This window comes from Pleurodeles waltl, chromosome 8 (genome assembly GCF_031143425.1).
Source record: "Pleurodeles waltl isolate 20211129_DDA chromosome 8, aPleWal1.hap1.20221129, whole genome shotgun sequence".
Classification (NCBI taxonomy): Eukaryota; Metazoa; Chordata; class Amphibia; order Caudata; family Salamandridae; genus Pleurodeles; species Pleurodeles waltl.
Genome location: NC_090447.1, coordinates 1,130,400,534 through 1,130,417,670, shown reverse-complemented (window position 1 = coordinate 1,130,417,670; position 17,137 = coordinate 1,130,400,534). Strand labels below are relative to the sequence as shown.

The window sequence follows — 17,137 nt, the reverse complement described above, 5'->3', positions numbered from 1 at the left end:
GTGGGATGGGTGAGGGACCCCATGTCCAGTCTCAGAGGAGAGGGAATGGGGATGGGCTGAAGCCCAAGGTGCCCGAGATCCAGTCCCAGGTCCTAGAGGGTTCCATGAGGGAACACCAGGAGGGGAGCCTAGCCTGTACAGTAGGGACATCTGCTGAGGGAGACCCCACAGTGTCAGCAGAACTTGAGGGGGTGGCTGTAGCCAGCGTCCCACCAGTTCTGGTGTCTGGCAGTACCACTCCTAGTGAGGGGGTGCAGAAGTTCAGACAGAGGGTTGAGAGGGCGTTGCGGACCCCAGTGGAGAACTTGGAGGGTCAGGGGTCAGCTCTGAGAGCAGAGCCCTCCAGGAATGACCTTGGTGAGACCATTTCTGGGTTGGGGGAATCCAGACTCTGCCAGATGGGCAGGGGTCAGGAGACCTGCGCCAGCCAGACTCTTGTGAGGCCCTTGGGGACGGTGTGTCCCTTGTGGGGGGTAAGTGTGCCCCTCAGGAAGTCCTGGGTTGCCAGGCAGTGGCCAGTCCAAGGGTACAGACCCTAGACTGGAGCATCAGGTGCAGGGGTAAACCCTGACCTGAAGGGGGGCTGTTTGCCCAATCACCCTCCCTGATGTGACTTCTAGGGGTACTCTCTAGGGTGGGAGGGTGAAGCACCCTAGGAGTAGGGGCAGGGGAGGGAGAGACTCACCCCTGACCCCAGTTCAATCTAAGTGTACAGACCCTGGATTGAAAGGCTAGGTTCAGGGTGTATCCCCTGACCTGGAGGCAGGGGCTACTGCTAACAGTGCCCCTACTGTGTTGTATTCTGGGGGGCCACTCCTTGTTGGGGGGGTGCAGGACCCCAGAAAGAAGGGCAGGGGGAGGGAAGCATTGCCCCTTGCCCTGGTCCAACCTGAAGGTACAGACCCCAGGTTAGAAGATCAGTTGCAGGTTAACATCCCTGCATCCCTGCACTGGTGGGAGAATTGTGCAGGACTGCTTCTACAAGGACTCTGGCAATTCTAGACTCAGGGGGTGCCGCTCCTAGAGGGAGGGTACAGAACCCTAGAGGGGATTCCCAAGGTCAGGCTGTCATCCCTGACCTGGTGGAAGGGAGAGCGGTCAAAGGATGCCAGGCACCTGGGGCTACCGCCCCCATTCTACACAGTCACAGTGGTTGGAGAGCCTTGAGAGGCCTGGGGCCTGGCTCTCATACCTGACAGCTGTCAGTGATCACTGTGGCTTGCTGCCCTGGTGGAAAGAGTTGCCCCTGGGGTTGGTGGGGTAGAGAGGCAACACCACTGTGTTGGCCCTGGTGGTACTATCTGTCCCCTGGGATACATCTGTGAGCCAAGTAAAGTTAGGTGCTGCGCAGATGGTATCTGCAGATGAGGAGAGGGGTTCCCCATGGGTTAGCTTAGTGAGCCCTGAGAGTATGGACAGAGGGATCCAATAGTATTCAGGAAGGCGTAGAATTGGAACATGCCCCTGCTGTTGTGGGCCTGGGTCCCTGTTCTATCGCCCCAATCAGGGAAATCCATCAAGGTATTGATTGGTCTCTTCTGGCTTTAGGCTGGTCGGGGGTCGTGTTGGACTTTTTTCCTCATGCAGGGTCATCCCCAATCTTTTTGCCTCCTGCCTCCTATTTATTCTGACCTGTTGTTGCCTTTTGAACTCTGAGCACTTTACCACTGCTAACCAGTGCTAAAGTGCATATGCTCTCAGTGTAAACTGTATGGTTGATTGGTTTATCCATGATTGGCATATTTGATTTACTGGTAAGTCACTAGTGCAGTGCACTAGAGGTGCCCAGGGCCTGTAAATGAAATGCTACTAGTGGCCCTGCAGCACTGGTTGTGCCACCCACAATAGTATCTCTGTAATCATGTCTGAGACTGAGTCTCAGACTACAGTGTCTGTGTGTGCAGATTTTAAACTGCCAATTCGACCTGGCAAGTGTACCCACTTGCCAGGCCTAAACCTTCCCTTTTCTTACATGCAAGACACCCCTAAGGTAGGTCCTAGGTAGCCCCATGGGCAGGGCGCAGTCGCAGTGTATGTTTAAGGTAGGACATATACTAATGTGTTTTATATGTCCTGACAGTGAAATACTGCCAAATTTGTTTTTCACTTTTGCAAGGCCTATCTCTCTCATAGGTTAACATGGGGGCTACCTTTAAAAATGATTAAAGCGTAGATTCCCTTTGGGAGCAGATAGACATATGGAGTTTAGGGTCTCTGAACTCACAATGTATACATACATATTTTAGTAAAGTTGGTTTTAAGATTGTGTGTTTGAAAATGCCACTTTTAGAAAGTGGGCATTTTCTTGCTTAAACCGTTCTGTGACTCTGCCTGTTTGTGGATTCCCTGTTTGGGTCAGTTTGACAGTTGGGCTGTTTGCACCTCTCTAGACAGTGACACAAAGGGAGCTGGGGTGTAGCCTGCATATCCTGATGAGCCATCTGTGCTGGGGTGTACCCTGCATATCCTGATGAGCCCTTTCAGGTGTAGTGGTCACTCACACCTGAAAGGTGTGTGCCTACCCTCACACAATGCAGTCTCCAACCCACTGGTGTGTGTCTGGGGCTTGGCCTGGTCAAGGCAGGATTTCAGAAACAAGAGAGACTTTTCTTTGAAGTAAGCCTACTTCAAACGGCAAAATGGGTATAAGAAGGTCACCCAAAACCACAGACTTTAGATTACCTCTGGAAATCAAGCGGAACCTCTGCCTGGAGAAGAGCTGAAGAGCTGAGGAGAAGTGCTGCCCTACCTGTGACTGTGCTTTGTGGAGCTATCCTGCAGTTGCTGCTTCTGCCTGGTGAAAGGGGACACAGACTGGGCTTTGTTGTGCATTCCTGCTTGTGAAAAAACCTCCAAGGGCTTGTCCTGAGCTTGCCTTCTGTTGTTGAAGTCTCAGGGCCATCAAAGACTTCCCCTACCAGCAACTAGACTCTCTGCTGAGACTCCGCGCAAAGACCGCCTTGCGGGGAAATTTCCGACGCAACCTCCGAGATGCGGCTGAAGAAACGACGCACCGCTGGCTCCGCAGCTGAAATTGATGCAGCACTTGCAGCGCGGCTGGAAGATCGACGCACGCGGCTGGAGAAACGACGCACCACATCGCTAACAGAGGCTGGTAACATCGCAATCCACACAGCGTGGTTTTGCTAACGCCGTGCAGCAGGATTTTCAATGCAAACCTTGCTGGGTGTGGAAAAACAATGCACACAGACCCGGCTGGAGAAGGAGAAACAACGCAGTCTCTCGGGTGAGAAATCACCGCACCGCTTACCTTTTTCTACACACACTCGCCTGTGCGTGTTATTTTGACGTGACCCAGGTACTTTTCAACGCTAACAGTGTTTTACTTCTTTACAAAAGGATTTAAGACTGTTTTTGCTTTTAAAATTAATAACTTGACTTGTGTATGTTGGATTTGTGTCGTTTTGGTCTTGTTTTGGTTAGATAAATATTTTTTATTTTTCTAAACCTGTGTTGTGTCATTTTGTAGTGTTTTCATTAAGTTACTGTGTGTGCTGGTACAAATACTTTACACGTAGAACTCTGAAGTTAAGCCTGCCTACTCGTGCCAAGCTACCAAGGGGGTGAGCGGGGGTTGGCTGAGGGTGATTCTCCTTTACCCTGATTACAGTGAGGGTCCTTGCTTGGACAGCGGGTAATCTGACTGCCATCCAAAGACCCCGTTTCTAAGAGGAAGCCTCAGTGGAAAGCCCAAAACAACATCATGGGACCAGCACACCTTTTTCTGCTTTTGTTCTACAGGCTACTGGAAAGCTTTTGCCTCTCATTTCATAATTAACCTATTTAATTAATTAAAATAAAATTCAATACTGGAATGTGTCAAGTTTGCCATCTTGCAAAACATATAGATATTTAAGTGATTCGGACTTTGTCTTATTCAGTTTGTAGAGGGCAGGATGCTGTGATGACCATTGACAGAGTCAGAAATGTGTCTTGGCACAAGCACAGTTTATACGTGATGCAAGTCAGACCTCCACTTGAAAGATGAGACCTGCCAATAGTTGGTTTATGGAAATGAAGATGATTTGGAGACTATCAACAACCGCATACTGTAGAGACACTTAGCATATGATTTATTTAAAAAGGCTACATAGTGGAAGGTACACTCCCATTTATACAATATTTTTTTTTTATTCAGCTCATCATAGCGTTCACATGGAATGCAAAAGAAAACTTTGTTTAAAAAATCATTATTCTGTTTCTATGAAACACTTATCAAATAGTTTCTAGGTCTGATATTGCACATTTAATTTCAAGATTCAGTTCCAAGTGCACAATTTGCACACTACGGCCCATATTTATACTTTTTTTGCGCCGCATTTGCGTCAGTTTTTGACGCAGAAGCGGCGCAAACTTACAAAACACAATTATATTTTGTACGTTTGCGCCACTTTTTTGTCAAAAAGTGACACAAATGGAGAGCAAAAAAAGTATAAATATGGCCCTACATCTTCGATAAGAACACTATTAACTTAATGAAAGCTCTATTTACATCTAGAATGTTTGATATTTGAAACACCTAAGTCCTCAGAATTTGAAAGTTCTGATAGATCTTTGTTGTTGGTCCTTTATTATTACTTTGATTTTGCTGCTTTTGTTGCCTTTTTCTTGGTCAAATTCTCACACGACACCCAAGATACGTGCAACCCACCAACTGCATGGCATGATGACTCTGCAGGCTGAGCGACATCCCTGGTAGTTGTATGGCCAAGGCTCGTAGCCATAGAGAGGTTCACAAATCCTTTGGCAGTGTGTGTAACTTCGTCTGCACTCAATACAACAGACTCCTTGGTGATCCAGCATAACATCAAAGGTCATACCACTATCCTCACCTTCTAATTGCTGAAAAGAAAGGAAATATGCATGTTTAAGTGTCAATGTGCAAAACCCTCGGTAATATTTGCATTTCGTATGTTAAGACTATATGCAACACAAGTTAAATGGTAAACCATGGGCACCTTCTTTACTAACAAATTTATATAGTGCTGCAGACCTAGGGGCAGATATATGAAAAGTGGCGCTGCACTTAGTGCAGCGCTACTTTTCTTGAGCCCCTTAATGCTCCCCTAATGCCACCAGGGTAGCACCATATGTAAAATAGGGCACACCATGGCGGTAGTTAGGGTGACTAGTGTCATAATTTTTTACACTAGAGGTTTGCAAGATTAGCATAAAAAGTTAGGACGCTAATCCTGCAAAACACCCAGAGGCCCATTGTAATCAATGGGAGCCTCTGGTTAACGCCTGCACTTAGCAAACATTAAAAAATGCTGATAAAATTGCCCAAAGGCATCTCATAGATTCCTTTGCACCATTTTTATGGCCCCCATCGCCGGAACGCCCTTCCACTGCATGCATTATGCTTGGTTCAGGCATAATGTGGTGCAAGGGGTTACAAAGTGGCGCAATGGAAGCATTGCACCACTTTGTAAATAGGGCACCTCGTTTTTCCCCTTACAACGCCACATTAGCGTAAAAAATATGACACTATTGTGGCATTAGAATGGTGCAAGGCCAGCACTAGTGTCACTGACAATGAAGCTATTAACATAGAGCAATCAGAAAAATGGATAGCAAATACACAAGAAACAGCAACGTCTTGACTATATGCTATCTACGTGAGAACTAGGGAAGGTGGGGAGACACTGGTTATGTTATTCTCCAATGGTGGTTTGTTGATTATAAGATATTAGCGTTTCCCAAGCAATGCCTTAATTAAATACAATTCACTGAGTTTGTGCACTATACCTGGAAATATTTATTCCCAGAAATCTGAGATGGCAATACAAGACCACATCACATGGATTTTATGGATCAATGTAACATAGAAGTTATAGAATTGCTATTTATTTGTTATTGCACGTTTATTTTGATGAAGATAGCTTATAATTTTTGTTTTTTAAAAAGGGAAATGTTAATTGCAAAGAGTAAATGAAATACTAGGGTACACTGCTTCAGCTCCTGTAGCAAAAATGAGAGAAAAATATGTAATTACGGAGTTTAGAATGTAGGATTTTAGGAACAACGGGCTTTGTTTTGTTTTAAAAAATCTTTCTCTTGAAGTCAGAGATATATGAATATGTTACCTGCAAGGTACTAATAACAATGTATGCTGAATGCAATTAGAATGCACAGGCTTAATTGACCTTTCATGAGGAGTGGGCTAATTAAACAATGGATTATGGTAAAGCTTATAAGGGTAATTTGAGGTTCCCATTACTTAAAAGCGCTATCATGCTTAGAGGATAATTAACTTGAAGGGAGGAAATCAGGCTGAGACAAGGCCTCCTCCTCGATGAATTCCATATTTTCACAAGAATAATTTACTATCTGTGAATGAAATATGGGAAACATTTTACTGGTATGACACCATCCTTGTAAAATATCAGTGTTTAAACCCCTGCCGTTGAAACCACTGCTGCTTGTGCAGTGCAGTGAAGATATATATATATATTTTTTTTTTTTCCAATGAAAGAAACAAAGGTTAGGTATAAGTTATAGTTAGAAAATATCCTTTCTATAAAAACCCAACTTAAACTCTTAAACTAGACAAATTTTGGAAATTATAAAGTTATAGTTACAACTAAAATTTATAATTAATGTACCACCTTAAAATTAGTGGTGCATTGAGAAGGTGTGAGTTACCGTAGTGTGGCGAGTGAGGTGACAACACTAGGTACGGAGGTGCACGACATAGTAATATGAAGGTGGTGCGTAAATTCCAAATTTAAGTTACAACTATAACTTTAGAATTTCTAATGTGCGTTTAAGTTGGGTTTGTAAAGAAAGAATAAAGTTTTCCTAACTATAACTTATACTTAACCGTTGTTTTCTTTATTGAATTTCAATGATTTTTATTTTTTAATAAAAATGTGTTTTAAATCGCAGTGTTGAGTGTCATTTATTACTGTGTCATTAATTAGTGTGATACAGTAGAATGAAGGTGAGTGTCGTAGAGTGTAGTGTGATAGCGTAGAGTATTGTAGAGTGGAGTACAGCGCAGTAGTGTAGAGTGGAGTGGGATAGCATAGAGTGGAGTAAAGTCATACAGTGGAGTGGTTGGGTGTGCCGTATAGTGGAGTAGATTATCATAGAGTGGAGAGGCGTGTTGCACAGTTGAGTGACATGTTGTAGAGTACAGCAGGGTGTAGTAGAATGTTGTAGAGTGAAGTACAGAGCTGAAGAGAGGAGTGGAATAGAGTGGAGTAGTGTGCAGTACTGTCATTCCATGGAGTAACATTGAGAGGAGTGTCATAGAGTACAGTGGAGGAAAGTGTTATACAGTCAAGTGGCATATCATATAGTAGAGTGGCATGTCATGGAGAAGAGTGGAGTCTCGGTGAGTGTCATGCAGTGTACCACAGTGGCGTACAGTGGCTGGGCAAATAGTGAAGTATAGTGTTATAGAGTGGCATAGAATGTAGTATAATGTAGACTGGAGTTGCATACAGTGGAGCAGAGTTTCGGACAGTGGTGCAGTTTAAAGCGCAGTATGATACAGTGGTGTACAGTGGGATTAAGTGTAGTAGAGTGGATTATAGTGGAGTGGAGAAAACTGCAGTGGGATAAAGTTGGTATATCCCCACTTGGAGATATCTACCTACAAAAAATATACTTGAAACAAACAGGAAAAGCATAGAAATACATGGAGCCCTTCGGGGGGACTAAACCATATACTAAGAAAGTGGTATAAGAATGACCATACACAAACACCACCAACTCATCCGGACCACCAAAAGGGCTTACTACAAAGAATGCATAGATAGTAACTCACATAACAGCAAGGAACTCTTTACCATCATCAAAGAGCTCACCAAACCCAAATCCTGCACCATCAACCCCCCTCACACACAAAACCTTTGAAACTCCCTCTCCAACTATTTTCACCTCAAAATCTTAGACATACACAACAGGTTCACATCACCCGCACCCACCGTCACCACCACCGACACCACTGACATGACCAACAACACCACACCCCCCACACCACACTCCTGGACCCCTACAGACGACGAAGAAACCAAAAAAAACATGAACTCCATCCACTCAGGCTCCCCCACACCCCTGCCCCCACCACATCTTCAACAAGGCCAGCCCAATCATCACTCCCCAGCTCCGCGCCGTAATCAACAGCTCTTTCGATGCCGCAACCTTCCCAGACACCTGGAAGCACGCCGAAGTCAACGCACTCCTCAAAAAACCCAAAGCAGACCCGGAAGACCTCACGAACTACCGCCCCATTTCTCTTCTCCCATTCCCCGCCAAGGTCGCTGAGAAGATAGTGAACGCCCGATTGTCTCACTTCCTAGAGGAAAACAACACACTCAACGCCTCCCAGTCTGGATTTCTCAAGAACCACAGCACTGAGACCGCCCTCCTCACCTGCACTGACAACATCAGAACCAGACTTGACAAGTGCGAGACCGTCGCACTCATCCTCCTGGATCTCTCCGCAGCCTTCAACACTGTATGCCACCAAATCCTCTGTGCACGCCTTTTTGACGCAGGAATTCGGCACAAGGCCCTGGACTGGCACACCTCCTTCCTTGTTGAAAGAACCCAAAAAGTCCGCCTCCCGCCCTTCCAGTCCCCAGCAACCAAGATCATCTGCAGGGTCCACCAAGGGTCCTCCCTCAGCCCAACCGTCTTCAACATTTACATGGCCCCGCTCGCCAAAATCCTCCACCCCCACGGAATCACCATCATCTCGTATGCAGACGACACCCAGCTCGTCATCTCCCTCACCAGGAACCCTTCCATCGCCAAGACAAACCTCCATGCCGAACTCCTCGACACCGCCAAATGGATGACAGCAAGCCACCTCAAATTCAACTCCAACAAAACAGAAATCATCATCTTTGGCCCCAACAAGACAGTATGGGACGACTCCTGGTGGCCCACCACCCTAGGACCACCCACAACACCCTCTCATCCTCAACCTCCCACGCCACGAGCACATCTCCGCTCACTTCAGATCCCTTCACTGGCTGCCCATCAGCAAAAGGATCATCTTCAAAGTCCTCATCCACGCTCACAAATCCCTCCACAACAGTGGACCAGCCTACCTCAACGAACGAGTGAACTTTCACGCCCCCACTCGACTAATCCGCTCTGCTGACCTCGCCCTCGCCACAGTCCCCCGCATCCAACGCACCACCTACGGAGGCAGATCCTTCTCCTACCTCGCCTCCCAGACCTGGAACTCCCTCCCCACCAACCTACGCAAGACCCAGGACCTCCTGACTTTCAGAAAGCACCTCAAGACATGGCTTTTTGAGCAGTAAATGGCATCCCCCCTACTCCTCCACCCCCCACAGCGCCTTGAGACCCTTCCGGGTGAGTAGTGCACTTAATAAATTTTTTGATTGATTGATTGATTGATTTGATTAAGAATGGAGGTGCCCAACAAAGGTCAGTGTGTTAGGATCTTAGGGGCTGGAGGAGTACAAAATCACCCAAAGTAAGTAATAGAAATCTCCCCATGCTCCTGTGTGCAGAGGTGTTATCTACCCGGTTGCCCCGTAGGCTAATACGGGACCATTGCAGTTGGAATTTTCAGGATTCAAGACCCATCCCAGGGGACACAGAGGAAACCAGTTGGCACGAGGAAGGTTTAATAGTGACCCCACAAGTAGATCTATATCAGGCAGCCCAAGTGCATAGGGGTGAAGTAACATCTGAAACCTTTGTTGGAGTCAATGGGAGCCTTGTTTATTCAGCTGCTGTTGTGACCAGTGGACCAGGTTGGTGCAACCCATGGGAGGATTCCAAACAAGAGGAACCTGAAAAAGAAAGGGACTGTGCCCAGACCACTTGGAGATGTCCAGGCGGTGCAGGTAGGCAATGCCCACCCTCTTATGGAGAAGTTCCTGCAGGTTGGTGAAGGAAGAAGTACAGCTGTTGAGTCCAGGAGATGCAGGAAGCTCTTTGGAGTCACCCACAATCTGTCCCACGTCGGTCACTGGACTTTAGAGGGGTAAGTGGTCAGCAGAACCACAAACAAGCATTGAAAAAGCAGGAATAAGCTGCAGGGAAGTTTACAGGATTATGAGTCCAGCAAGCCTTGGAGGGGAATCAGGGATGGCCCTCAAGCAGAAGAGCCAGCAGGAAACGTTGGAGCTCACTGGCAGCAGACACAGGGAGTTGCAGGGTGACCTCAGCAGCACCACAAAGAAGGAGTCCCACACCACAGGAGTTGCAGGGTGGAGTCTGTTCTTAGAGTTGCAGGGTGGAGTCTGTTCTTAGAGTTGCAGGGTGCTGGAGGCGGGGGCTTCTTGGAGCTCAAGGGTCTTCTGGATGAAGAGTCAACAATCCTTGATAACAGCAACAGACACAATGCACAGGGGCTTTGTCCCAGTGGCTACAGCAAGGACCCACTGTCTCCCACGTTAGAGAGAAGACAAGTTGAACCTTGAGAGGGCCACAGAACCACCACCTGTGTAGCAAAGCCTTTCAATGTCCTTGGGACAGCAGGATACCCCAGCTGTTCGTTGTCATTGAGGTGCCTCTGGGTCCACTGGAGATTCCTTCTTGCTTCCTGATGCAAACAAAGTCCCTGTGACCCTGGAGGATGCGCAGCCACGGATGTTGCAGAATTCTTGCAGGAGCTGGAGAAACAATGTTGCAGTGGGAGCCCTCCCAACTGGATACAGTCTTGTTTCAGTTCCTAAGGCAGACCAGCAGCAGCTCTTGAGACCAGGTTGCAAAAGCTGTCTTGCAGAGAGTTCCCTGAAGAGTCTTGCTTGATGAATCTAGGGATGCACCTTTGGGGGAGGACTTAAGTAATCCTAAAAGGGGATTGGACACTGTCTGTGGTGACTCACCTATCAGAGGGGATCAGGGACATCACCCACCTGGCCTAACCAATCAGTTTCTCCCAGTGACCTTTGCACGTTATTTCCAAGATGGCAGAATCAAGTGGCCACCTGGCAGAGCTCTGTGCACCTCCCTAGGGGAGGAGCTGGACAGGGGGGTGGTCACTCCCATATCCTTTGTGTGGTTTTGCCCTTGAGTGGGAACCGGGGGTTCCTGCACTGGTGCAAACTGGTTTATGCAAGGAGGGCACTAAATGTGCCCTTCAAAGCAGTTTGGTGGTGCTGAGAGGCCACCTCACCTCAGCCCAGAGACACTTAGGCCCTCATTACGACTTTGGCGGTCTTTTACAAAGAGTCTTCTGACCACCATACTACAAATACTGAAGGATTACTGCCACAATTTGGGCGGAAGTCTGTCAACAGTCGTGCTGGCAGTCGGCGACGCAGAGGAGGTTCCACAGCTATCACCACCATGCCAAAAGGACTCCGTCTGCCATATTATGAGCAGTAATACACTGTGGTGGTACCCTGATGGTGGGGTGCTGCTGGTGCTGGAAGCATGGGGTCCCGTTCTCTGGTGGACGACTTCCTTGCCAGATGAGGTAAGTTGATTGTTAAACAGGAGAGGGGGGTGGGAGGGTGGCGGTGGATGTCTGCGTGTGTGAATGTAAGTGTGTATGTATGTGCGATGTGTGTATGTGTGTGTGAATGTAAGTGTGTATGCATGTGTGATTGTTGAAGTGAGTGCGTGTTGGTATGTTTGTGTGAATGCGTGTCTGTTGGTTGAGGGAATGAGTGTATGTATGCGTGTTGGTGAATGAGTGTATGTATGCTTGTTGGTGAATGAGTGTATGTAAGTGTTGGGGAATGCGTGTATGTGAGGTGCATGTGGGTGTGTGTGCGTGTATGCGGGGGGTGCTGTCATGAAAAGGGGGTCATGGAATCGAAGGGGGGTTGGGGGAGTCGTCTGCCGGCAATAGGAAAGAAATTTCCTGTCGCCGGGAGTCTTTCTACCAGGGTTTTCATAGAGGTGCTACCGCTGTGGAAACCCTGGGGGAAAGGAGACTCGTAATACCGCCGGTGATCTTCAGTGGACAGCCGGTCTTGGAGGTGCTGTCTGCCAGCCCAGCTATCCTACCAGCGGAGATGTGGCCATTTGGCAGAGGCCAAACCGCCACACTCGTAATATGGCGGTCTTCACCGCTGGCCTGTCTGCAGTGAGATCGCCACTGCGGCCCTGGCGGTCTTCGGACTACCAGCGTCGTAATGAGGGCCTTAGTTCTAAAGGAGAGGAGGTCACACCTCCCTCCTACGGGAAACACTTTGTTCTGCCTTCCCTTGCTTGAGCTAGGCTCAGCAGCAGGAAGGCAAAACAGGGTATGGGGTTGGCAGCAGCACGGGCTGCCGTGCAGACCCTGCAAGAAGGATCCCCCAGAGTACATGGTAGCATGCAACTAACACTGGAATCAGTGTAGTTGCATGATTCCAACATGTTTGATACTGAACATGCCTAGGTTTGGTGAAACCATTATGTAGTTGGGCTACTTGTGTTGACCAGTGTCCACTATATACCTCAAAATGGCTTCCCCGCACTTACAAAACCCAGGGAATGGAGTCTGGGGTCTGTAGGGGCACCTCTGTTCATGCAGGGGTACCCTCACATTCAGGGCCAGGCACCTTGCCCTTGGGCTGAAGGGCCTACCACAGGGGTGACTTACAGTGTCCAAGTGAAGTGACTGTGATATAAGGCAAGCCTTATATCTAAAGTGAAAGGTGCATGCGCCATTCCACGCAGGCTGCAATGGCAGGCCTACAGTAACAGTTTTTCATGGGCTTCCATGGGTGGCATAACACATGCTGCAGCCCATGGGAGACCCCCTGTGTACCAATGCCCTGGGTACCTAAGTACCATGTACTAGGGATTTACATGGGTGCACCAGTATGCCAATTGTGGGGTGTAAAAGTTACCATACATCCAAATTTAGAGGAGAGAGCACTGACACTGAGGTCCTGATTAACAGGATCCCAGTGTACTACAGTCTAAACACACTGAGATCAGGCAAAAAGTAGGGGCAACTATGCCCAACATTCTGATGGGAAGGCATTACATCGTCTAATTTTTCCCAAGCTTTTGGCTGTATTTTGGGTTAGGACCTTATATGGAAAATGTCACTTACCCTGTGTACATCTGTTTGTAGCAAAGTGAAGATGTTCATGCAGTGTATATACATATTCACATCAAAAAGTAATACAACGACTACAGGCTTCCGGGGAGGAGGGAGGGTGCATGTGAATCTGCAGCACTACATGCCACGAACAGATGTACACTGAGTAAGTGACATTTTCCTTTCAATGGCTTGTGTAGCTGCAGATAGAGATGCTGTGCATAGACTGAAAAGCAGTTCTCCCAAGTAAGCTATAGTTAGCCTGTAGGAGTTGAAGTAGTTAGAAATAGTGTTCTAAGCACTGCTTGACCAACATTGTCAAGATAACACATCCACACGGTAGTGTTTAGTAAATGTGTGTGGTGTGGACCATGTGGCTGCTTTGCATATGTCTGCTATTGGTATATTTCCTAAGAATGCCATTAAAACACATTTCTTCCTAGTGGAATGTGCTTTAGGAGCCTGGTGTTTAGGAGTTACAAATAGTTGCTTTTTAGTTTTTAGATCGCAAGTTTGGATACACTTTACTATCCATCTATCTAATCCTTGTTTTGAAATAGGATTACCTTTATGAAGTTGTTGGAAAGTGACAAAAAGTTGTTTAGATTTTCTAAAGTCTTTAGTACTGTCTACATAATACATTTGAACTCTTTTGAGATCAAGAGTGTGGAGAGCTCTTTCAGCAACTGAATCTGGCTGTGGAAAGAAGACTGACAATTCGACTGACTAATTAATATGAAAAGGTGAAACCACTTTGGGTAAAAATGTTGGATTTGTCTGGATTTGTCCTGATTTGTCCAAAATACTATTTTGTGTTTGTGTATTTGGAAGAAGGGTTCTTCTAAAGTGAATGCTTGAATTTCACTTACTCTCCATAAGGAAGTAATTGCTACAAGGTAAGCAACCTTCCGTGAGAGAAATTGAAGAGGCAAAATAGTGCATGGGTTCAAATGGTGGACCCATAAGTCTTGTGAGTACACTGTTAAGATTCCAGGCAGGAGCTGGTGGTAATGTAGGGGGAACAACTCTTTTAAGCCCTTCCATAAATGCTTTTATGAAATTCTAAACAGAGAGGTGTGTTGTCTGTTTTGGAGGTAGGCTGATATTGCTGTTAAATGAATTTTAATAGATGAATATGCAAATAACACACAATATCCTGTACTGATGCTTTAAATGTATCAATGTTTTTAGGCTGGCAGTAATATACAAAACGTTCCCATTTATTCATAAGCACTGTCTGTCATCCATTTGGCGGTGTAGGTTCTCGTGCTTGTTTTAGAATGTCCAAACATTTTAATGGAAGCTGTAGGTATCCAAATTCTATGACTTCAGGAGCCAAATCGCCAGGTTGAGCATACTGGGATTGGGATGCATGATTTGACCTCTGTTTTGAGTCAATAGGTCTGTTTGGAAGCTTGTGATGTGGTACTACTGACAGATCCAATAGTGTTGTGTACCAGTGTTGACGTGCCCACATGGGAGCTATGAGTATCACAGTGAGGGAAGTGTGACGCATTTTGTTGACCAGAAACAGAATTAACGGGAGAGGGGGAAAAGCGTAAGCAAATATCCCTGACCAAATGATCCATAGAGCATTGCCCTTGGATTGAGGGTATTAGTATCTGGACGCGATGTTTTGCCATTTTGTGTTTTCGCTTGTTGCAAAAAGGTCTATGTTTGGTGTTCCCCACATTTGAAAGCAATATTGAATTACTGGGAGAATCTTCCATTTGCATATTTCTTGCTGCGTCCTGCTTAAGCGGTCCGCTAGCTGGTTATGTATCCCTGGGATGTATTCCGCTAGCAGCTGAATGTGATTGTGAATTGCCCATTTCCATATTGTTTATGCTGGAAGGGACAACTGGTTTGAGTGTGTCCCCCCTGTTTTTGCAGATAATACATTGTTGGCATGTTGTCTGTCCTTATTAAGACTGTTTTGTGTGTGATCCGTAGTTGGAATGCTTTGATGGCTAAGAACACTGCCAGTAATTCCAAGTGGTTTATGTGGTAAGTTTGCTGGATTGAGTCCCATTCCCCTTGTATTGTAAGATTGTTGAGATGGGCTCCCAACCTGTCATTAATGCATCTGTTGTGATTATGGTCTGTGGCACAGGGTCCCGAAATGGCCACCCTTTTGATAAGTTGGTGTGATTCCACCATTGAAGAGATTTGTAAGTTTGGTGGTCCAACAACACTAGATCCTGTAGTTGACCTTGTGCCTGAGACCATTGTTGCGAGAGACACTGTTGCAGTCATGTTTAGACGTGCATTTGGCATTATTGCTATGCATGATGCTATCATTCCCAAAAACCTCATGATAAACCTTACTGTGTAAGTTTGATTGGCCTGCAATTGGGATATGAGAGTGTGAAACACTTGTATTTGTTGTAAATTTGGGTAGGCTAATGCTGAGTATTCAGAATTGCTCCTAGATAAGGTTGAATTTGCGCTGGCTGAAGGTGAGATTTCTGGTAATTGATTGTGAACCCTAATTTGTGTAGGGTATCTATTGTGTATTGTGTGTGCTGTTGACAGTTTCAAATGGTGCTTGCTTTTATTAACCAGTTGTCTAGATAAGAGAAGACAATGTACTGCCTTCTGAGGTATGCTGTGACAACAGCTAGACATTTTGAGAACACTTTTGGTGCTGTTGTTACCCCAAAGGGTACTACTTTGAATTGATAGTGTTTGCCTGCTATCACAAACCCTAGATACTTGCGGTAGCTCGGTGTATAGGAATGTGGAAGTAAGCATCCTTTAGGTCTAACGCTGTCATGTAATCTTGTTTTTGTAGCAAGGGAATGACATCATGTAGAGTGACCATGTGAAAATCCTCTGACAGGATATATAGATTTAGAAGCCTGAGATCGAGAATAGGTTTGAGAGTACCATCCTTTTTTGGAAGTATAGGGAATATACTCCTGTTCCTTGCTGAGTGATGGGAACTATTTCTGTTGCCTCCTTTAGTAGTAGAGATTGTACCTCTTGTTTCAGCAGAGTAGTGTGTTCTATAGAGATCCTGTGAGAACAGGGTGGAATGTTTGGTGGAGTAGAGATGAGTTCTAGGCAATAACCATTGCGGATAATTGAGAGTACTCATTGATCTATTGTTATTTTTTTGCAAGTGAGAATGGAATTGTTTCAGTCTTCCTCCCACAGATGTATTTTGCTGTGGAATGTATGGGAAATTATTGTTTTGTGGAGGTAGAAGCCCCCTTTGAGGCAGGGAATTTACCTCTGGACCCGAAATGTTGTCCTCTGTAAGAACCCCTGAATGACCTCCTTGTGTGATACTGTTGTCCCTGTTTTGAGTGGGACGTGGAAGCCTCTGTAGCTTGGGATTTAAATCCTCCTCTAAATTGTGGTTTTTTAAAGGAACCCCGAAATGGTGTAGTATAAAGGGCTCCCATGGCCTTTGCTGTGTCTGAGTCTTTTTTCATTTTATTGTTTTTCAATAGTTGTGTCCACGTCTTGTCCAAAAAGCTGTTGTTTATTAAATGGCATATTAAGGATCGCCTGCTGTATCTCAGGTTTAAAACCGGAGGACCAAGCACATCACCTGATGGTAATGCTGGTACTTATTCCTCTAGCTGCAGTATCAGCTGCATCTAAAGAAGACCTAATTTGATTGTTTGTGATGGCCTGTCCTGCCTCAACAATTTGCAACGCCTTTTTTGGTGTTCTTTGGGGAATTATTGCAAGAATTCTTGCATCTCATCCCAATGTGCCCTGCTGTGGTGTAGCTAGTATCACCCCTTTCTTTGTCTTGTGATGAAGTGTGAGAGTGTGTGGTCGAAGGTGATGGTGGTGGAGTAAGAGGTTGGAGTGAAAAAGTGAGTTGCGGTGAATGTGGTGGAGAAAGCTCAACAGGTTTTGGCTTTTCCTTTTGTTTGTAGATCTTTTCCGGTGGTGGGGCAGTATCCAGAGTTTCCTGGAATGCTAATTTCCTTTTAGTATGTGGAGGCGGAGAAGCAATAATTTTTCCAGGCTCTTTCTGGATTTGAATCCTCCTTTGTTTACTGTCCATAACCTCCAGAATGGGTTGAATGTCTGACTCATCCCTTTGATGTTCTAAAGCATGTTTTGTGATTTTAAAGAAATGTTCAGTAAGTTTCTTGGGCACATGCTTCATTCGAG

General features: G+C 46.0%; 1 protein-coding gene across 1 annotated transcript in view; it reads right to left on the bottom strand.

Moving 5' to 3' along the window:
- Window positions 1-4,068: 4,068 nt before the first annotated feature.
- Window positions 4,069-17,137, bottom strand: part of CNMD (chondromodulin) — a 105,304-nt gene continuing 92,235 nt past the window's right edge. The window contains exon 7 of the mRNA XM_069205319.1: window positions 4,069-4,863. Within this exon, the coding sequence (XP_069061420.1) occupies window positions 4,642-4,863 (222 nt within the window). The 3' untranslated portion in view covers window positions 4,069-4,641. The remainder of the gene's footprint in view (window positions 4,864-17,137) is intronic.